The sequence below is a fragment of the Coloeus monedula genome (assembly GCF_965178545.1).
Source record: "Coloeus monedula genome assembly, chromosome: 3".
Taxonomy (NCBI): Eukaryota; Metazoa; Chordata; class Aves; order Passeriformes; family Corvidae; genus Coloeus; species Coloeus monedula.
Window position 1 is genome coordinate 38,277,820 of NC_138783.1, and position 22,857 is coordinate 38,300,676.

The following is a 22,857-nucleotide window of genomic DNA, read 5'->3' on the forward strand; positions in this document are numbered from 1 at the left end:
CCAAATGCTCCTCTGGCTGCCTTCACTGGGGCAGAAACTGATATCCAGTATTATTTCTTAGAACTGAGCAATATAATCTCTAGGTATGCTAGTTTTTGCTGATTCTTTTTTACCTGTCCAATAAATTTCCTGATACCCTGAGCTAAGTGAAACAACTTCAAGAGGAAGAATTCTGGAGCCTGTTGTAAAATAACATTTGTTGTTAGGTAGAAAACTAACATGGGAAGATTATGCTTCAGATTCTGTCTTAAAAGATTTTTACACTGACTCCTCCACTTATGGGAAGAACAGTCAAACCAGTAATCTGATTAAGTGTAGGAGGATCACAAAATTCATATTTTGTCTGTCCATCTTTGTGAAGAGCATAATAAAGTAGTGTGTGCTCCAAGTGCTTACTGGACTGGGTGCAAAAGCAAGGAGAGTGGTACCAGTTGATATGGGAGCTGCTTGCCCAGCTGCTAGGCATTGGGAAGACTTTCATGTTTATCATGTAGATTTATGATGGAGATGATTTGGACTTTGAGAACTTTGCAATCAAGAAATTCAGCTCTAGTAGATTTTAGGTAATTTCCTACTTTAACCCAAATTAAGCAGGGTCTTAAGATGTGTATTTTGGACTTGCCTTTTATGTTATTCTGTAAGATACAGGACTAACTTCTGCGACCTCCAGGTGCCTGTATCTACGTAGAGATCCTAGACACATCCCAACTCTACAGTTGGGATGTTGGCTGTCTCTTCCACATGGAAGTTCTCACCATCAGAAAAGCTACAATGCTTTGGACTGTAGCATAGCTGCCAACATCAGCTACTACCAAGAATAATAGATGGGTTGTACATCTATCACTGGCTAAATTTATCACTACTGTCAGCTAATTTGAGAATAACCTTACTCAAGATTAAAATGTGAAAATAATGTAAGACAATGCTATAATTTGATTAATTATGCAGTATGAAAAATGAGTGCTTGGAATATATTCAGCAAATTTGAGTATTCAGGAAATAATTACTGTGGTGAAAATCTACTAAGCTCAGCAGTGCTTTAGTAAAGCCTTGAACCTGCAGTCTTCATTAAATAGTCTGAAATTTCATTTGTATCATGTTTTATAAAATAAGAAGGTGTTTATTGTTTTAAATGCCAAACCAGATATTAGGAAAACTATCAAAGAAGATTTGTATTAATCTATGCTGAGAAATATTCTGTTTTGTTTCAGTAGCAAAAAAACACCTTATTTTTTTTGATTTGGGGAATATGCCAGTTTAGCTTAATTATAAAACGTCATCTGTCTTTTTGGAACACCATTTCCATTAGTTTAAAGCAGTATACTGTTATTTTGCTGAATTTTCAGACTAAAAGAGCAACAGCTCTAGTAACTGAAGTTCTGCTTATTTTGTAGGATATTGCCTTTAAAATGTATTTGTGAACATATAAGGTCTGGCATGAGTTAAAAGCAAATTCAAATACACTATAAATATGAATGTAAGTGCAAATACAAAAACAGTACTAGATAATTCTAATATAATGAATTTCTTAAACAGTTTTTTGTTTCAACTAGGTGAATTCAGAACCTGAAGCAGCAATTTTAAAGAGAGCAAGAAGTGAAATTTATTCAATGTAGCTGCTGTCCCATTTAAAAAAAAAGGCAAAAAGCAAGAACTTTGTGTCTGAATATTAAGGGTTTGATTCCCTGCTGATAACCCTGCTCAATGCTAATACAACTTTAAAGTCACAGGAACTGCCATCCAATAAAATTTGTGTATTATAGTAGTAACTCTAATATCTTATTTTATAGTTTTTATTCAATTATTATGTTTACCACTCATTTTTCTCAGATGAATAGCCCTTAAGACTGGACTTTTTCTGGTGGGGATGACTGGTTTATAGAATTGTTCTTCTTTTTTTTACTTGGTTCCAAAATTATGAAAAGATTATGTATTAATTAAAAAACTAGGTTTTTCTCATAATGACACGTTATAAAATTCTTTAGATTGAGGAAGACAGATATTTTCCCTATGCTTACTAGCTTTGTTTTGCTGTCTTTCAGGAATTTAAGGCAAAATCAAGAGAATGGGAGAAGAATGGGACAACCTGTGAAAATAACTCTGTTTATGTAGATGTGCAACCAAAATTATTGCCCGAGAAATGTAATTTATTTCAGGTAAAATTCCTACCTTCCTGCTCTAGGAAGAAAACAAACTCTTAGCTCAGCTAGAGGTTCCTCTAACTTAATTTAAAAAAACTAAGCTCACAGTGAATCTTATAATGCATGTCTATATTGGTAGTGAATATATGGTAATGGAGAACCATACTGGAAGATCTAATGATACGTACAGTTATTTTAATTTTTCTCATGAAAATGAGAAAATGAATAAGTATCATAATGAAAATTTTAACTTTTTTGTTAAAAAAACCCCAAACAATTACAAAAAGCAGTGAATGTTCCTTTTAACATTTTAAGCATATTATAGAGATACTTTTATCTTCCATGCTATTTACAAATATGAAATTAATTGTGACAAGTTATTAAAAAGTATCTTACCAAGTAAGTAATGCATTCCATTAAGGTGTTGACTCAAATAAAAAGTTCCTTCAAATCTGATAGCCTTCATTTTTTTAAGATCATAAATATACACTAGTATCATTTATGCAGAAAAATGAGTTTTCATATGCTACTCCAGAATCACTGTTGGAGTTGTTTGTTGGATCACTTAGCCCTTTTTCATCATATTTTTCATCTTTCTAGTTACCATGCAGTTCCTAATAATAAAGTTCGTATTTATGATTATTTTTTAATTGCCAATTTGCTTATTGCTGTTTTTATGTAGACTATTGATATTGCATATTTTTATTTTATTAATTCCTTCCAATCCAGAAAAAAATTTATTTAATGATGTCTTGATGACCTATCCTTCTCTAAAATAACCCCCCAGAAACTAACTTACAAATTGACTGGGACACAAGACAGCTTGAAAATTAAGTAAGGGGAAGCCAATTATGTTGCTCACTGGTAATTCCCTTTTCCACTGTTACTAAGCTCATTGGATCTTAATCTAGTGAAACACTTTCTTAACAATTCCTGTGAGACTCTTTACACATATCCAGAGTTCCCAAAGATGACAGTTAAGTTTTGGGTTTAGCTGCTGAGAGCATTATATTCCGGCAGTTGAACTTCCATACAAATGTATTAAGAAAGCAAGTCTTTGGCTAGACAAAACTACTGACTGATGCATGCTGATTGTACAGTTAGACAAGTCAAAATAGAGTACTCAGGATGATCATTCACATTTTTCTGTTGAAGCTTTCATTGCCATCAGTGAACTGCTTTGAAGACAATTTCCTTCACAACTGCAACATAACACCAACTAGTTTTTCTAAATACAAGTCTGATGGACTGTTACCCTTAGCTGTTTCAAAAGCATTAATTGTTCCTGTATCTTTGCCTCAAATTCCTCTTTTGTTAGGTCTTTGATTTCCAGTTGGAGTCTTGCACTGTATTTTTCACAGGATGCATTGACACTTTGGTATATCAGAGTCCATAACTTGGATGTCAAAGAGACCTTAATTTTTTATCTATAGAAATGAAACTTAACCTGCAAATTTTTTTGGCTTTTTATTTGATATGCAGCCAGTGGTCCATTCTACCTACGTTCTCAGCCAACACAAATTACAGGGACATAGTCAATAACATCAGAAGCTATCTAAAGCATGACTTTCTGCAGTCCTTGTCAGTGAAATATGGTATTTGTAACCCTATTTATTTTTACTATGTATTTGCTTGCCCAACTTGATCTCTGCACATGATATATAGTTTCCGGGTCATATTTTGTTGTCATTTTTCAACTAATTCTCAGTCTTCTGAAAGATTGGTATTGCTTGTTAATCTCCCAGTAGAGGGATTCATGTGGAGAGTTTTTTAAACAGCAAAAACAGTTGCCATAGTAATTATGCTTCTTCACAGTGCCTCTGGATTCAGAAACACTGGCAATACCAATTTTCTGAAGTTTTGTTTTTAGGATTTTAATTAGTACAAGAAGCTGCATGGAGTGTAGGACTCTGCCAAATGTACAAATGATTCTTCCCCAAGTTTAAGGATAACGACCTCAAGGAAGTACAGTTCCTGTAGTAACTGAGCTGTTTGTACATGACCTATGTAATGGTAGTCCTCTAGTCAAAGGTTAATATCTATCCTGAGGCACACACACACACAACTCCTACTGAGTTCAATGAATCAAAGAGGAACATTTCTCTCAAATTATTTCTCACAGGTAACTGCTTTGAGTAGGTCATCATAATCACCTTTTTCACATTTGAGGCTCATTAACATTAAGTACTAGGAAAATACACAGCACAGGAGGAAAAAATCCTTGAAAAACTTCTATGCCCTTGAAGGTTCCTGAAACATTTTTTTTTACTGAGGGCAAGTAATTCAAACTGTTTGAATTGTGCCATCTTTTCTAAGCAAATCCAGGTGAAGACACGAATAGCCTTATGATTTCAGCAGTAATGACTTGGTCCTAGCAATTTACATATAATTATTCAGTTTAATTAAAAATATTTTCTTGTTTTATAGAAGCAGACCCAGAATTATCAATTCCAAATACACAGTAAGAAACAAAACCAAGAAGACCTAATTACCTATGCCCAGCCCAGAAGTGAAAATGATGATTTGATTATTGAAAAGCTAAAGGCAATTGTGAATGAAATAGCAAGAAACAAGAATAAACTGGAAGAGGAAAATATGAAACTCCATGAGGATCTAAAAATGTACCAAAATCAGTGCCAGGTAGTAATAGTTTTTTATGATGACTTTGGAATTAACATTGGAAAATCAAGATGAGATGCCTACATAAATGTATATTAGGTATATTCTGTACGGGAACACAGAATAATCTGGAAACAGTATGGGGGAGTTTTTTTAGTAAAACAGAAACAAGTTTGATTTGTAGAAGTATATTTTTCTATTGTCTATGTATCTAGGGTTTTATAATTCTCCTATATCCATAGCATCTACAGGAACTTCCCCTACTTTTGTTCCTTGTATATAAATGACTTCTGTGAAATCTCTTTATCTGATTTACACTTTGTTGTTCATTGTGCCATATAGCTGGTAAATAAGTATATACAAACACGTATGGTATACTTTGTTCATTTTGAAAGGAGATTTTGCAGTCAATTTTTAAGAATTTTTAAGATTCTGGCCATGTAAAGAACCATCAAGTTTTATCTTTTCCCTAGTTCACTGTTTTTTGTCATAGCACTGGTCTATGAAGACAGCCATTTGCTCCTCTTCTTTTGGTCGTGATATATGGGTTCTACAGGACTGAGATAATACAAGATCTTTACAGCCATTTTTATTAGCTGTTTGAAACATATTAGGAATGAGATTCTCGTTACTATTTTTTTCTGGTAACATGCACCAGTTATGCTTTTGCTTATTTATTTAAGCACTTCTAGGTTCATTAATATATTGAATTGCCCATAGTAACTTCAAGTCTTTTTGGAGAAAGATTTGTTTCTGTTTATAGACAGTCTTTCAGAGTGCTAGCAGCATATGCAATATATTTTATAGGAATTAGCATATGTGTGGCAGAGGTTAATTTCAGATTGTGTTGTCAGGTGTCGTCAGAACAGCCAAGTTTATACATGCCATTTTCACATTAGTTCTCTGAGTCTTTTCCCGGTATACAAGTTATCAGTGTGCAAGCAAAACCTCTGTTTTGGGGCCTGTTAAAAAGGCTGCCATCAAAAGCAGTGGGACTAGAATATGCAGTGGAACAAATCATGGCAGTTGGAGCAAGTGGATAGATGCTGTATGATGGAGAGAGTAGATGTCATTGTGCTGTAGCCTTTAAGAAAATCTTCAAGCAGGAGGAATTTTGGAATCATGTATTCAAGAGAATACAGGAGCTGTAGGAAGCTTGAAGACACTTCAAGTAGAAGTGGAGCTAGATGTACATAACAGTGTCATCTATAGGGCAGAAAGTTGCAGAGTAACTGTGTTGGTGGTGTGGAATGCTGCTATGTTATCTAGAAAAGCTGCATTTGGAAATAGCTTCATAAGGGAAACACTGATGTAATGTCAATGTATGGTGAAAAGGGGTAGCTCAGGGAAAATATTTTTTAGGAACGTCTGTATGAGAAAGAAGAAAGTACATGGCCTGTTGTCAGCCAGAAAAAGTAGGCAGGTTTGTGTGAAGGAGAGTTAGGTGGAGGGTGGGAATAGTTGGACATGATATGGATAAAGGAGGAAGAAGTAGATGGGAATCTTGGTGTGGAGAACTCTGATGGCAATGAAAGCAAATTGTTCTTCATATATTCCTCTATGCCTATGACCATTTCATGTGTGCTTCTAAGTATTTCTCTTATACTATTAACTAGCAAGTAATAAAGTGAAATGTATGGAAGAGCAGTTTGTTGGCTGTACAGAAAACACAAAGTTTAAAAAATCTAAATGGACACTGCAGTCTATTTCTCTACCTTATGAATTATCTGACAAACTTATCTGCAGCCATAACATGAGAGACAACCTGAAAACATCACACAAGGGGCTTGGTTCTTGAAAAGTCAGGATTAGGTTAGCTACTGAACACTAATATACATAAAAATACACCATGTAATTGTATTTAAAAGGTTGAACAGTGTATTGGGTTTGTGTTGGGAAGGTTTTGGTAATGGGGGCACTCCAGGGACAGCTTCTCTGAGAAGCTGCTGGAAGCTTCCCCCATGTCTGACAGAGCCAATGCCAGCCAGTTCCAAGAGGGGCCCACTGCTGGGCATGGCTGAGCCCAACAGGAGTGATGGTGGAACCTTAGGGTTAATGTATTTAAGAGGAGGGGGGGAAAATACCCCTGTGCACTGGGGAGAGAAGTGTGAGAATACGTGACAGGAACAGCCCTGCAGACCCAAGGTCAGTGCAGAAGGAGGGGCAGGAGGTGCTCCAGGTGCCAGAGCAGAGATTCCCCTGCAGCCCCTGGTGCAGCCCCTGGTGAGACAGCTGTGCCCCTGCAGCCCGTGGAGGTCCATGGTGGAGCAGAGATCCAGCTGCAGCCCATGGAGGGACCCACACCAGAGCAGGGGGATGTCTGAAGGAAGCTGTGGGAAGCCGGTGCTGGAGCAAGCTCAATGGCAGGACCCGCGGCCCAGTGGAGAGAGGAGCTCATACTGGAGCAGGACTTGCGACCCCACTGGGGACCCGCACTGGAGCAACCTGTTCCTGAAGGACTGCACCCCATGAAGGGACCCACGCTGGAAGAGTTAATGAAGAACGTCAGCCTACGGGAAGGACTCACCATTAATAAGTTCATGGAGGACCATCTCCCATGGGAGGGACCCACACTGGAGCTGGGGCAGAGTGTGAGGAGCCCTCCCTGAGAAGGAAGGAGCAGCAGAGACAAGGTGTGACGAACTGACCACAGCTGCCATTCCTCATACCCCTGCACCACTGGAGGGGAGGAGGTAGGGAACTGACAAGTGAAGTTTAGCCTGGGAAGAAAGGAGGCATGAGGAGAAGGTGTTCTAAGATTTAGGAGTTTTTTTCTCATTATCCTGCTCTGATTTGATTAGCAGTAAATTAATTTCTCTGAGTCTGTTCTGCCCTCGGCAATAAATGGTGAGTGATCTCTCCCTGTCCTTATCTCGACCCGAGAGCATTTCTCTTGTTTCTCTGCCTTGTCCAGCTGGGAAGGGCAGTGACAGGGTAGCTGTGGTGGCCACCTGGCATCCAGTCAGGGCCAGCCCATAACAAACAGCTTTGAGTAGAATTAGAACAAGAGCTGATCAGGAAAATTTTGGGACTTTCTTATCATATCAAACATGGCAAGCTAGTAGAAGCAAAACTTTCACAGAAGGAAAGAAAAGATTTAATGATTTTTTTCAACTTGAAACAGACTCTTTATATATCTTCTAAACAAATCCTAAAGTTTTCTGCTTCAAAATTAATTTTCATTTTAACCAGATGCAATAGATATTTTCTAAAATAGTAAGTGATGCATATCTGATTTGGGGTTTTTTTAACTGATATGTGAAACTGTTAAACTCTTGACCTGAAGTTCTGTTTCAATGATTATTGCAGCTGCTGCTGTGGCTTCTGTTGTTCCTGCTACTATTGTAATTCACAAGAAAATACACTTTATGTAAATATGGGTGATGACTGCAGTCTACTGCAGAAAATATGACTTCTGCCACACAATTGTGCAGAATTCATTAAATCAGAGGGGTAACCATCTCCCAAATTCATATGTTATAAAATAATTGTGGCTATTTCTTGAATGCTGGAGTCATGAAGATGAGAATAAGCAAGTCCTACCAACAACTTTAACAGTTCATTAAGCTTTATTTCACTTGAATATACCCAGAGTTGCATTTTGGTGTTTAAAAAAGCTCTCTTGGCCTCAGTGTAACAAAGGGTAAGATGAATGAGTCCATATATGCAGCCCCTAAAAAAAATCCCCAAAAAACACAAAAGCACTTCATATCTGTCTTCAGCAACACTTTCAGCCAGAGGAAAACCACAGGCTTCTTGGAAGGAAGGTCATTCTCAGAGGAGGCTCTAAGGGAAATAAACCTTTGAAGTTCTTCCTTGCAGTCTCGTTTCTGGAATCCAGCTCTCTTTTGAAATTTTAAAGGCTTTATTTTTGCTCTTAAAGATGGAAGCTATATTCAAATAAAATGAAGAAATTATGAAAAATGCTAATGTTTTTAGTGTAATAGTTTTAAAGGTAGAAGATCAATATCCTTGGAAAAATCTTTTTTTTTAATCTGAAACATGCTTTTGGATCTTAGGTGAGAAGCCATAAATATTCTCTGGATACTACTCTTGCAAGAACTAATTATTATTGTTACTTTTGTTATTTGTGGGTTATACTTCCAATTTCTTATATTTAGTATGTTTTCAGGATATTTTTCATTCAGTGAAATTCTGATTATTTTGGAATTCATGTTTATTCATGCCAAATGTAGTATTTGTCTTCAGGTTGTCTAACACGCTATCAATCAGAAATTAAAGATAAAACAGAAATAAAGTTTGTCAAGTCCTAAGAAAAATTTTTTTTTGATTGTTTGAAAATTTTGTGATGTTAATTTAAATAAGCAATTAACTCCATGCAAATGGAACTAGTTTTGAAGAAGATTTATACAGCCTTGTTGTTTCTAGAGTTTAGAAATTTGGAAATGCTGTTAGGAAAATAGAAAATGGAAGCCACTTATGGCACCAATTCCAGCATGTGGAACATGCTAAAACCTGCTAAAACAAGCAAGCTATATATTTTAGATGCATTTAGTACAATAAAGAACTTCTGAATTATGTTTCCTATGATAATTTCAGAGGCAGATGCATTGGAACATTGCAAGGGCTAAAGAATATTCAGAATCTGATTTTTAGATGAGAGGAACTGACATGGAAGCAATATCTTTTTCAGAAATGAAAATCACGTATGTACAGGTATTGAATATGATGTGTTAAAACCCAGCATTTTAGGCTGTCTAATTGTATTTAACTGTTTGTGCATTTGCTTGTTTCTTTAGAACATGGAGGCAGACGTCTCAGAAATGAGAAATGAGCTGCAGTCAAGGGATAGTCTCTGGAGAAGGATACATCTGGAATGCCAACAGTTGCATAAAGAATTATTGAAAATCAAGGAGTATAAAGATATGCAGGAAATTCAAATAAAGTATGTATGGTGAAGACATATTTTAATTAACAAATACTTCTGAGCTAATAACATTTTTCTTACTTTTTTTTTTTAATTAACTCTCTTTGAAAAGATACTCTGGATTCAAATGTCAGCTTCTAAATTTTGGACTAGATAATTTCATTGAAAATTATATCAGACAATTTCAGGCAATAGATGCAGGCTCTGTTAAAAGGTTTTAATGATGCCTAGATTTTTACAAATGAACGCATTTCAGATATTTCTGCCTATATCTTTACAGTGTTTCATTTTCTCAGCATTCAAACACTTTGGAAATAATGCAGTCAAGGTTCTCCCTAACCTCCTTTGAATAAAATCGTGATGGTTTTATGGCTTATCTTATCTGCTGTAGCCATTTCAAATTATATGAAATACCAATCTATAAGAGCTTTCAGGATTCTTTCTGCACATAGTTGTATTGTCCTTAATTTCTAGACAACTCCCAAAATCCAGCCTGGTTTAGGCCAAATGTTGGTTATGTTTTGGGGTATTTTTTCATCAGCAAGCAGGTGTTCTACAATTTTACACCATGGAGAGTATACTGCAAGGTAAAGAGTATTAAATGTTCTGGTTGTTTCATGTTTTGTTTATTTCTTACTTAAAGGCATCAATCATCTTGTGTTCAGCTTACTGAGCAACTAGAAAATAAAAACACTGAGTTATTGCTATTTGCAGAAAGTCAAGAACACCAAGAAGAAGAGCTGAAAAAGGTATTTAATATAATTTCCAGATCTTAACTGCAGTATAGGATTTCTAGGAGAGAGTACTGACCATGGGTATACAGTACTCTATGCATATACAGTAAAGAGCAGGAGGATGCATTGTAGGTTGAGGAGAGCTTGAAGATTTTTAGATGAAAAGGATTTCGTATATGGTTGCATTTAGTTGTGTAGCTGCAAAATTGACATTCTGATTGTGTGCACTAACTACCTACTTCATTGAAATAATGGAAGAGACCATGCCTACGCATTACTGTGATTCAGATAATACCGTGCAACCAAGAAAGCCTCTCAAGCTATGAGTAATTAATAGCCTGTTGAGCTAAGTTGTAATTTGTAGGTGGTCTTAGAGGTAGGCTATGCAAATAGATCAACTAATACAAGTCACTGTGGCAGGTACTCACACAAGGCTAAGCTTAAACAGGTACCTGCTGCACAGTGTAGGGCAGAGCTCTCTCGTTTGAACTATGCATCACATTGCGTAGCACATTTCAAAAGTGCTGTGAGCAAGCAGCAGTGGCATGGCACTGTGGAATGGTGAATGGCTTGGCAGGCTGAAATACTTTGCAAGTAGAAGATGCTCAGAACTCCTCTTACAGGCATGTTGTGGTTTTGCCAAGTAGCAATGTAAGCAGAAATCACAGAATTGATAGGGTTGGAAAGGTCCAGTCCCCCTGCCAAGGCAGGCTCACCTAGAGCAGGTTACAGAAATGCTTGCAAGTGGGTTTTGAATGTGTCTATTTGGATGCATCTGGCTTAGGTCCATCAATTTTGGGATGACAGTCATGATCTAGCTCTTAGCTTTTTTCATCCACATCTATTTTTTTACAATTCTAATATTTCTGTGCTGTTCGATAAATAAAAATGAAATGCAATCTGTTCCTCATTGTGTATAGTATTGCAAAAAGTTGTTAAAATGGGTTCAAAAGTTGTTATGCTGGTTTTTGTAGTTTTGTTTCTTACACAAAAAAAAAAATCTGTCAGTACTAAATTGTTGATTTTAGTAGAAAGATTATGAAAACAGTTTTTGAGTTGATACTTCAGAGGACTCTGCACAGGAGGTACTGAAGAAAGTTTGACCTTAAATTTTACATGTAGTGGTAGGAAAAATTCTCATAAGATGATTTGCCAGATATACCCTTTATTTCTAACATAGTTTCATATTAAAGAGCCTCTAGATTGATTTATTTATATTGCACCTAAGTTAATTTAGGCTTCATCAAACTTATTTTAAATCTAACTAAACTTAGGTACAGTATAAATAAATCATACTTCAATTTATTGAAAGGATATTTCCTTGGATATTCTTTACCATAAATTCCAGTTCTATACATGATTTTTATTACTTTCTTTTAAAAGGTTAATTGAAGTGCATTGTACTTGGTTCATTTCTAATATTAAATAGGCAAATGAAAGTACAAGAGAAGTGATGAAAAAATACGTAAAAATAAACAAAGCTCTGTGCACTGACTTCCAAAGACATTTTATTTTACAATCTCAGAATCTCTGATTCAGTTAGAAGAGTTGGTGTCTTGGAAGCAACAGCAGAGAAAGAAGCAAGTGATGCAATCATATTTACTGCACAGAATTTTTTCTTTTTGAAATGTATTTGCTACAGATAAGAAACCATGTTTATCGAGAGGAGCAGTCCCATTGCTCTGAGCAGGAAAGAATGAAGACAGAAATCTCTGACCTGACAGAGGAGCTTCATCATAAGGAGATCACTATAGCAACTATCATGGGGAAAGCTAGTCTTCTGGAAAGACAGTTAAAAATGGAGTTAGAGACAAAACACAAATTGTTAACAGAACAACAGGTATGCAAGTAGGCAAAAGCAGCCCACATCATTTTACTCCACACTATTGATAATGACATTCACTATCTGTGGAAAAGAAGACATTCTATTCTTGCTGTAGTTTTTATCAGCGGTGCTGTAATATCTGTGAAGTATTACAAAAGCAGCCAAATTGATACTGGAACAAGAAATCACCAGTAAATGTCAACTGTACATCTAAATTGAAATTCATTCTGACCATCACATCTCGTTACCATTTTAACATGCAAAAGATCTTGAAAACTTCTGGTTTGTGGTTATTATATATGCTTTAAGTTTCTAATTTTTCAGTGTTTTCTAAAGCTTTTTGAAGAATGTTACAAATCTGTGTAGAAAATTCTAGTAATTATATAGCTGGAAACTGTAAGATTCCAGTGAGGATTTTTATGGCAAATTTTTGTTTTAAGAACAAATATATCATCTTTGTTACTTAGTTTGTAAACCAAAAGAACCATTATATTTAGACTTTTCTGGGTAGCTCTGCATTTTCTGAGAGGGTCACTACATGTGGAAAATTGTGATTGAAGTAATACTTTACTTTTGACAATAGTGAAGTTAGTCTTAGGGGAAAATGAGAGATATCTCCTGCTGTGTGGCACTCTCTACCAGATATTTCCATATCACTAAAAGAGTAGATATCATTTCAAAATATCATGAACAGGATTTCATCCAGTTTCAGAGGCCTGTAAAATCTGTCCCTCTTTGTATGTAGCAACTGCATGTGAACTTCCTGTTTTCCTAAGTCATTACTTCTTTCAAAAAGATAAATAAATCCAGAGGCTTTGCATTTGTATATGTTTTATAAATGATTTAATGCTTCTTCCTGATTTAGTATTGCTATATTTAAAAATATTATAGTAAGTTTTGTGATTCTTAACATACATTTTGTAAAATTAAGCTTAAATATATCTATACTCAATGTTATTCCAGTTAAGAGTAATATTCTTGTATTTAACTAAGAACTTAATCTTTTCCTAGTTGTTGGAATTCCGTTACCAAGTTATCAAATCTGAAAACACACGTCTAAAAGAAATGGTGGAAAACCAGGAGTGTGAAAGTTGCATGGTAATTTTTTTTAACCTGTGAAGTATGCAGAATAGTTACTTATATTTATTATAAATGTAGATTAAAATCATGGCAGATTTAGAGATTTCTGGCTTGCATAAATTAAACAAATAAAAATAAGGTGTGCAACATAATCAAAACCAAGTGGTATTCACACACAGCCTGAAGAAGGGTTTAGCTAAGAGTAATTTTTACCTTAATTGTATTAACCTACAAGTAAGCTAAATTTTTCAGTAACTGTCTAGACACTAAACAATTTCTGGGAACTTATTTTTTTTGTAAGTTATGTCACTTATTTAAGTTTAAGCACTCATCATTCTCACAGACAAAAATATGTCCCTTTTTTAATATGTTACCCCTTTGTTCACATGGTATTTAAATAGCAGTGTAAAAAACTGACACATTTTGCTCCCACCCAGCTTATTTTAGAGTTTAGTATTTATATCTCCCCAAACAGGGGAGCTTTAAAATGTAATTGATAAAAAGTGTGCTATAAGATTATGTAGAACTGTGGTTTATGAAGATATTATAAATAGTATATATACTGTTTTCCACACAAAGCTTCAAAACATCCCCTGCTTACAGAACATCTACAGTTACTGTATCCATCACTAAAGAAAACCCCACTGGAATGTTGTTCAGAAATACTGATTGGGGGGATCTGTAGCCTGTTAATTGTCATGAAAGAATGTCACATTTATCCACACCCTTAAAACAGCATAGATGCCCATCAGTGATGTCTTACCTACACATACATACACACTATCATGGATATCTATATCTGTATAAGATATATTATTGTGGAAGCATAGATGGATATGTGTATGCATGTCTTAACTCTTCTCTGCAGTGACACTTTTCTTGAAGATTGAGAAGAGCTGTCTGACAAGGGTCCTTGGAGACATCACCTTTGTTATATTCTAACAGTAAAATCCAGTTACTACATATACCAAGGTCAATAGATGTTTCAGTAGATTTGTGGACTTAAAAATTCTTTCCTACTTTACTAATGTATTGTGAGGATCTAAACATTATCAATTGTGATATATTTGATATTAAGATTCCAGGGAATTGAGTGATTTTTTTGGATGTGTTTGTGCTGTACAGTGGAGCACTGCACAGACCTCTGAGACCAGTGCCAGCCTAAGTCAAGTATGGTGAGATGCATCATCAGGCAGGGTTACTTTCAGGGTTTGGATGTCAAAAGCAATGTAGCTGGGCCAGCTCAGTTTTGGGGTTCATGCCATTATAACTTTACTGCTGATTCTAGAGCTATTAGTGGTAGGACGACTTAGTGCTCTCCTTCTTCCTCGGTTCTGCCACCCCTACCACTTGTGAGACATAGCCAAGCACCTGCTCCCCCATAGTTGCACAAAATATTAAATTTTCTTATACTTGCTGGCATTTCCCTGCCAGCTTGGCTCATAAATTCCCCCTAAAGCTAAGCCAGGCAAGGTTCACAGGAAGAGATGGCATCAAACCAGTGCAAGGAATAGACAAGCTTTCAAATGCAGGAGCACGGTTATGACAGCAGTGTACTAAGAACCAAATCTGTAATACTAATGAGTTGCTGAGTTCCAAAAGAATAAAGTAAATCTAGGAATATATGAAAGCACAACTTAATGAAATGCAAGGCGTTTTAGTCTTTTGTGTGTGATCCGATAAACCTTTTGAGAAGTTCCTGTCGCTGACAGTACACTGCTATTGCAAATGTATTACACAACGCAGAGCAGGACTCTGCAGAGAGGTAGCTCCAAAATAGCTGGCTCAGGTGTGCAGCACAGGCTTCGTGGATTAAGTGATAGAAGAAAAAAAGAAACAGAGTATCCTGGCTAGACAACTTCCAGAGCTAATCTCCATCTTCCCTTCTTGAGATCCTAGTGGATGGGGCTCTTCAGCCCCTGATCACAGTGCACATGTGGCTTGCAATTTCAGTATTTTGCCTTGCATACCATGTGGGCTAACCCAGCTGAGAAGCAGGGTTTAGTGACAGGGACAGAGAGCACCATGCTGATGTGGCTTTACTCACTGCTTCTGAAACTGAAGGTGACTGTCTCAACACACATATTAAATTGGGTCTGTACACAAACTCTGTATCTAGTATAGTAATGAACTACTATAATTTTGCATGTTATTTTTGGAGGAAGTCTTACTGGAGGGAGCAATACAGTCTGCAGCTAGAGCTGTTATGGTTGCTTTTATGTCATCAGTTTTGCAAAGCAAGGGATGAATTTACAACAATAACATTTTGAATGCATGTTTGCTGAGAAATTTTAATTTGTTTTATTGTGTTATAGAGGCTGTTATCTCTTCTTTTCCATTTATCTACAGTGATTTTTTTTTTCTGGAGGCAATTCTCTTGGTTTGCCCTAAATTTTGTGTGATTATATATGGTAGCTAGGTCTTTTCTTTAGCATAGAACATTGTTTTGTGTTTGCTTGTTAAAAATACACCCATTTACTGTGGAAAAAATAACTACTTAATTATGGTATTATCTCCTTTCACAGAGTATAGATTTATGTAACAAAGAACATGGAAATTTCACAGCTTCTGTTCACAAAATGAAACATGAGAATTTAAGACTACAAAATAGCCTTGTTAAACTACAAAATGACACAGAAGCATCAATACTGGGTTGCATGGATACATATAGGGAAAGAGAGCGCAGCTACCAAACCCATTCAAAGATGCAAGAAAAGGAAGAGAGGTAATATTTAGATTGTACACATTTATGAAACTTCTTGTAAGTATTTTGGAAGGTCTAACTGGGCCAAACTGTCAATTTTTTTGCTGTTTCTGTTCATTCAGAACTCCCACCAATGTAAATATAAGATCTAGTAAGTATATTTGTAAGGACTTCCTACATTTTTCTGGATGGCTAATGGAAATTGGCAATAAATGAAGTCCCAGAAATGTTTAATTTCTGTTTTAGTATTTAGCACATGAAACTTTAAAAACTTTTTATGTGCTGCTCAAGTTACTCTTAGTTCCAGGTTTTGCAAAATAGAGCAGACTGTATTTTTACTACCAAATAAAAACAAGACAAGGAAAGGAAAGGAAAAACCAACATGAGAGGTAAACTGCTCAACAGGAGTTTCTCTTAATAAGCAGTTTGAACTATAAGCCCTGCTGAAAAGCTTTGTGTCCTACAGCTTCATTTGTTGGAAGTTTCATTAAATGTATTTTAATGCCTTTTCTAGTTTTGGTGTTCTTGGGTGACCTGATTTTAAAAAGAAACAATTTCAGATGCCCTGAGTAAGTCATTACTACAATAAACTCCTTGTTAGGAAAAAATAATGAGGCTTGAGAATATTCAGACTCATAGAAAGAATTGTAGCGATGACTTTCTTCTTATTTCCCTATATTCAGTGAGACATTGAATTCCCTTCAAACAGGTTATAATCATGGCATTGCAATAAAAAAAAAAAAAAAGAAAGAAAATAAACTCCCTGCTAAACAGTATTTCACAGTACAGGAAAATAAAAATTAATAGGAAGCTAAATATGTTGATTGTTTGTAATAAAGAACTTACATGATGGCATTAACATGAAACAGTTCTGTGAAGTAAAGTTTAAATAGTTGGAACCAAAACTGTACATGTTAAGATTTCAAACTCATACATTTAGGTTTTGGCAAAATTTAAAATTATTTTCTTTCTGCAAAATAGAGCGGCATCCCAATACACGTAGCTACGTTTTTGCCTAAAATTTCTTTTTAAACAATGTTGGTTTGTGTTGGAGATAGTATTCATGTGTATATAAAAATAAATAGATATATTATATGCATATACATAATATACATAATGCATGCACATATATATATATACATATATATATACACACACACACATATCTTTGGAAGTGGCAGGTATGGCTGATTTCCTGGGAAGTTTCAAATTATGTTGAAGATTTTGCTGAAACAAATACTTGCAAACCAAGATACAGGTTATTCTGCACCAGTAGGTCTCATAACTTCACAAAATTGGTCAGTGCAATTTTTGCGCATGCTTCGACTCCTCTCAAGTGAGAAAAAGTAAGATTTTTCCCATTTTCTCAAGAGTTACACTTGCTGGATATAAGGGACTGTGAAATTTCATTTATAAGAACATAAATATTTGAGACAACAGAACTATGCATGTAATTTGTAGGATTGTGATTTCGTAGCTATTGAAGACCAATCAAAACTGTGAGAGAGAAACCTGAGAGTTAACCTTTCTTACAACAGAAATCTCAGCCAGACTACTGGACACAATTTAAATTATTATTATTATTGTAATTAATATGATGAAACAGATATATTGAGCCTGGATTTCAGGATCTAAATCATGAATTAGAATTCCTAAATGAAAAGCTATTTAGATAAATAAATACACAGATTTTAAAATGTGCAAATTTGACATGTACTGTGTATGCACATCAGCCAGCCAATGTTTTTATGATAGGTCCCTCTCTGTACTGTCAGTTCTCTGTTCCCAAGCAGGAAACTACCTGATTTTTCCAGAAAACTATAATTAAATTTTCAGCTGTAAGATGTATGCAGATAAACTAGGAAATAGATGTTGGTTATGTTAAAATCTGGGCTAAGTTTATTTTATTGTGAGCATAAACCCTGTTATTTCTGGTTTAATTTGCAGTTCTGTTTCCATGGTAATTATGGCACTGGAGAAATGGCACAAAAATTTTTTTTACATGGCAAAAAATTAGAAAACTTGGTGTTTGTGCAAGGGACAGGTGTATATTCTACAATATTCTTCAGTTGTGTCTCTCAATCCATACTGGAATCCTGGGCCCAAGCACCATCATGTCTTAGACAGGAGACCTCTTGAGAAAACATACGAAATTGCAGGAAGTTATACTGGCAACCCAAAAAGCAGCATGATTTCTTCTTTCTTTCTTTCAGTATACAGTGAATTTCTAAATATTAGAAAGTAAGATACGCAGAAATAGCATCTTTTTGCTAAAAAAGGACTGTGCCCACGTTCTACCTATAACCACCTTAATTAATTGCTGTTTTCTTATATAATTATCTTACTTCTAATTGCCATTTACTAAGCTTTTCCCACCCTCAAGATTTCAATCCTTTAGGTTAGACCTTAACCATACACAGCTGATTTGAATTTGGGCACAGTTGAAGAGGAATTTCTCTGATGAAGCTGATATGTTCAGTTCGTTTCTCCTCAAATTAAAACATGCCTGTGGGTTCTGAAATGAAAAGCTATTTATTTACCACAAAAATACGCACAAAATAGGTAACTGATCAAGCCAAAGGGCACCTTCATCATGCAGGAAAAGTGAAGGGTAAATGCTAAGACTGAATGCCTGCTAAGGGATCTGGGGATTGCTTAATGGATGCGTGTTTGCAGTGAAGTATCTGTGTTAAGGAGGTTTTCACTACTCTTTGGAGATCATGAAACTCCTGTCACACTCACCACTGTATCAGGTATTGCAACAGATAAAGTGGAAGCAGTGAAAACAATTCTTCAGGGAAAGGCTTTTTATCCATTTTAAAATCAAATTAGGCATTATACTTGCCAGGTAAGAGCAACAGCACAAATTCTCGAAGACATTCTGGTCATTCAAGACCTGTAGTTTTCTTTCTCAAGACTGGATATGTCAACCAACAAAGCTGTGTAAGGAGTTTGGGGTTTTTTGCATCACTGAAGTCATTGACTGCATAGGGACCAGGCAGGTTTTATGTATGAGTCTGGAAAAATAGATCCTGTCTATATAAATTCCCTTTGTGAGGACAGTGTTCTTTCACTACTTGTTCCCTATGTCACCATGTCAACAGTGATATTATTTGTGTGAAGTATGTGTGGCTGTTAAATACTCTATGGCAGTAATCCCACCGAAAGCATAAGTTGTTCAGCTGCAGTTATAGTGTATTTGCATTGGTAGTGTTAACAAATGGGCAGCTTTTTATAAATTTGCAGACTGTATTTAAAGATCTTAGATATTATTTTGCACATGAACCGGTAGAACTTTAAACCACAACTGTAAAAACCATCCAAAGCACCTCTATGTCATTGTCATGTTTTTCCACAATACCAGGCAGCCCCAGCAATCCTATGGGTTACAGTAGGAATGGGAGTTCCTTTTAAAAAAAATCAAAAATTAGTCCTTTTTCTTTTTTTTTTTTTTTTCCTTTTTGGGAGGGGAGGAGCAGCATCAGTTTTTACTGTCTAAAAGCTACCATAACCTAAGTCAAGTAGCCACTCAAGTCTGAAAATTCTGTTCTTAGAGAGGTAACCTATAACATAAAAGTAATAATTGTTATTAAATACATAGAGAAGCAGTTCTGGGGGAAAAAAAGAACACAGATCACATAGACTTTACTGTGGGTTTAGAGAGAAAATTACTTCCAAAAAGGTCAGAACACATGAAAAAAAAATCTGTGATTTTATTATTCATGCCATTTATCTTCAGTTGTGGCAGGGCTTTTTCACTGTGCCCTTCGTCCAAACCATAGATGGAATGAACTTTAAAATAGGGAGGAAAAAAAAAAGAAAAAAGGTATTCTGTGCCCAAAGAGCAGAGTATATTTATGTAAAGAAAAACATGAAAGAAAGGAGAAAACTCTGCCTCCATAAAGGTAAACATTTTAGATTATTGAGAAAACTGGAAGGTTTGGTGAATAATCTCAGAGAGTTTTATGTTAGAATGTATAATAATATTATTAATATAGTAAAAATAAAATTATAATAATAAATAATAATATAGCATCATCCTTATAATTTGCTTTCCCGTAGCATTCAGAGTATCTTAATCACAGCTTCTTTTACAATCAGAGAAAACAATACGTTCTTCACTAGGTCTCTGAGTTGTTCTGCACAGTCCCTTTATTGAATACTCGGTTTCATGTTTTGGGGCTGTTGTGCTTTAACCTGGCAGGTAAAGAGCACACAGTCACTCACTCACTCCTCCATGCCCAGGGAATGAATTGGGATTTTTAAAAAAGTAAAATTCATGTGTGGAGATACAATTTAATAGGACAGAAAAGGAAGGTAGTAATAACAATCATAATCATAATCATACTGCTATAATTAGAATATGTGAAACAAGTGATGCCCAGTGATAACAGTGCAATTACTCACCACCTGTCATGTGATGCCCAGGCAACCTTCCCCCAGAGTTTTATTGCTGAGCATGATGCCATATAGTGTGGAATATCCCTGCGATCAGCTGGGATCAGCTGTCCCAGATGTGTCCCCTCCCAAATCTTTGTGCGCCCCCATCCTCTTCACTGGTGGGGTGGGGTGAGGAGCAGAAAAGGCCTTGACCCTGTGTAAGGGCTTCTCAGCAGTGACTAAAAAACCCCTGTGTTATCAATGCTGTTTCCAGCACAAATACAAAACACAGCCCTGTACAAATTACTGTGAAGAAAATTAACTCTACCCCTGTAAAAACCAGCAGAAGGGCTTACGTAGAAGCAGGTCCATCAAGGCTGCACAGCCACCCTCTCCCAACATCAAATATTTAAATTAAGACTAGAAAATGATGGTGTGATCTTTTCTGCAGAAAACACTGTCTTTTCCCTGCACTTAGCAAGTTCTTCTTTTTATTTAAAAAGAAAAAAAAAGTACTGAATAGCACTACATACTCCTGAATATTTATAAAATTACATTTTAGTGGCAGAGAACATGCTCTTTAAAAGCTTTTAAGCTGCATTTGGAATTATTAGAGTGTTTTAGGATATTTGCAATGATAGAATCCGTTCAAACAGCTATCATGTTTTAGTAGTTACCTCCCAAGATTAAAATTTCAACATAAACACAGGCCTCAATACAATGGAAATTTTTATCTCAGCTAGAAATATTGTAACAGAAAATTATTAAAATCTGAAATAAATTTTTTTACAAAGAATGATGCAACTGAAAATTAGTGTAATTTTGCAGACATCTGGGCAAGCTAGTCTCAAGATTTTCTGCTCTTATCAATACATTATCAGAATTGTTCAGTTAACTGTCAGGAAAAGAAGGTATTTTGAATGGGAAGAAAATGGCTTTCTCTTTTTTTTTTTTTTAAGTTACTGTTAACCCTAATAGGTTTTACTTTACAGAACTACAAATGATTAGAAATATGTACTTGAACATCAGTTCTGATCACTGAGATAGAAGAGTTATGGAACATCATGATAAAACGCTTAAAAATTATTTTTTATACTTGAAGATTTTGTTTATTTTTACAAAAGCATCTTCTTGTACAATTTTTTAGAAAGTGTATTTTAAAAATTTATTAATTTTTTTATATTAATCTCCAAAGTGCTGTCATTAAATCAGTGGCAAAATTAGCACTGCAGTAAAAATGCAGAATCAAAGATTCTTGTACTATTTTTTGTTTAAGCATTTATTCTAAATTCTGGCCACTTGAACATAGTTGTTTAAGATAATATTAGATCCAACCACTAATAATAGGTTTTTTTCTCTCATCTCACACTTTCATATTTCATTTCCTCTACTTGTGTGGCTAAATTCACTCTAGTTCCTATCATCCTGTAAGCCAAGACATGGCTAAGAGAGCTTGCATAGCTTTATCCACTGGAAAGCCAATAGCAAAGGCTAGGCAACAAACACTTAAGGAATATTGGCATCCTCAATATCTGAAGTGAGTTTGTGTTTTAGCTCATCCTGCCACAGTTATACCAACCAAGGCAAGGTTCCTCAACCTAAGCTCCCCCAAAAGGGTTTAAGTGAGGATGGTTTAATTTATAGCTGAAGTAGACAGAGAAAGCACACTCAGACTTCTACAGTAACTTAGGTGGAAATTGCTAAATTGCTGCAACTTTAATATTAAGAAGAAGATAATGCTGAATTGTACATCCATAACTTCATGCATGAAGCAGTTTGAACAGCTAAGTAATCAAAACTATGTAAACAAATAAAAGAGAAAAACCTTGGCTTTGCTGCGATAGCTTGAAAGTTTTAACTGGCTTTCATACTTTGATTTTTTTTCTTTTAGATCTTTCCAAAATAAATATGCACGGGAAGTGGAATGTCAACCGATTGCTGTGCTCACTGCCGGTGGATACCACAGAAACTGCAGTCCTGCTTTGTATGGCCAAGGCAATATCAGCAATATCACTGGTTCAAAAAGTGATACCACTTTATTTTCTTATCCACTTCACAGAGATCATGAAAAGAAAATAGTTTATAAATCTCCATTACCACCAGTGGGGTATCCTTTGGGCTTTCCTGGGCCATTTCCTGAAATGGGCAGAACAGGCAGTTTTCAGAGCCCTGCTTACAATGCAGAAGAAATCAAATTATCCGTAAGTAACTATTTTCCAATAACGCCAGTATTTTTTCCAATATTCTCAAAAAATCCATCTGTGGACCAAATGCAGCCTTGGAGAAGCCAAAAATTAGATCACTCTTGTTGTCATTGTTATTTGTACAGTGCCAGCCCAGCAAAAATGGAAATACCTTACCCTAACAGAAGTGTGTTTTTTCTGGAGATTAAACATCCCCTACTGAGCCATGCCTCTATTCTAATAATGGTGGCGATAATTACCTGCCATTATGTGACTGTGAGAAATACTTCTACATTTTAGCTT

At 35.6% G+C, this 22,857-nt stretch overlaps 1 protein-coding gene across 1 annotated transcript in view; it reads left to right on the forward strand.

The window, feature by feature from the left end:
- The window catches only part of DEUP1 (deuterosome assembly protein 1), a gene marked incomplete at both ends in the record, with an annotated part of 40,351 nt that overhangs the window by 11,494 nt on the left and 6,000 nt on the right, over positions 1-22,857 (forward strand). Inside the window, 8 exons of the mRNA XM_082279486.1 lie at positions 2,043-2,156; positions 4,569-4,781; positions 9,521-9,666; positions 10,292-10,397; positions 12,025-12,222; positions 13,219-13,305; positions 15,813-16,012; positions 22,263-22,572. Of these exons, the coding sequence (XP_082135612.1) occupies positions 2,043-2,156; positions 4,569-4,781; positions 9,521-9,666; positions 10,292-10,397; positions 12,025-12,222; positions 13,219-13,305; positions 15,813-16,012; positions 22,263-22,572 (1,374 nt within the window). The remainder of the gene's footprint in view (positions 1-2,042; positions 2,157-4,568; positions 4,782-9,520; positions 9,667-10,291; positions 10,398-12,024; positions 12,223-13,218; positions 13,306-15,812; positions 16,013-22,262; positions 22,573-22,857) is intronic.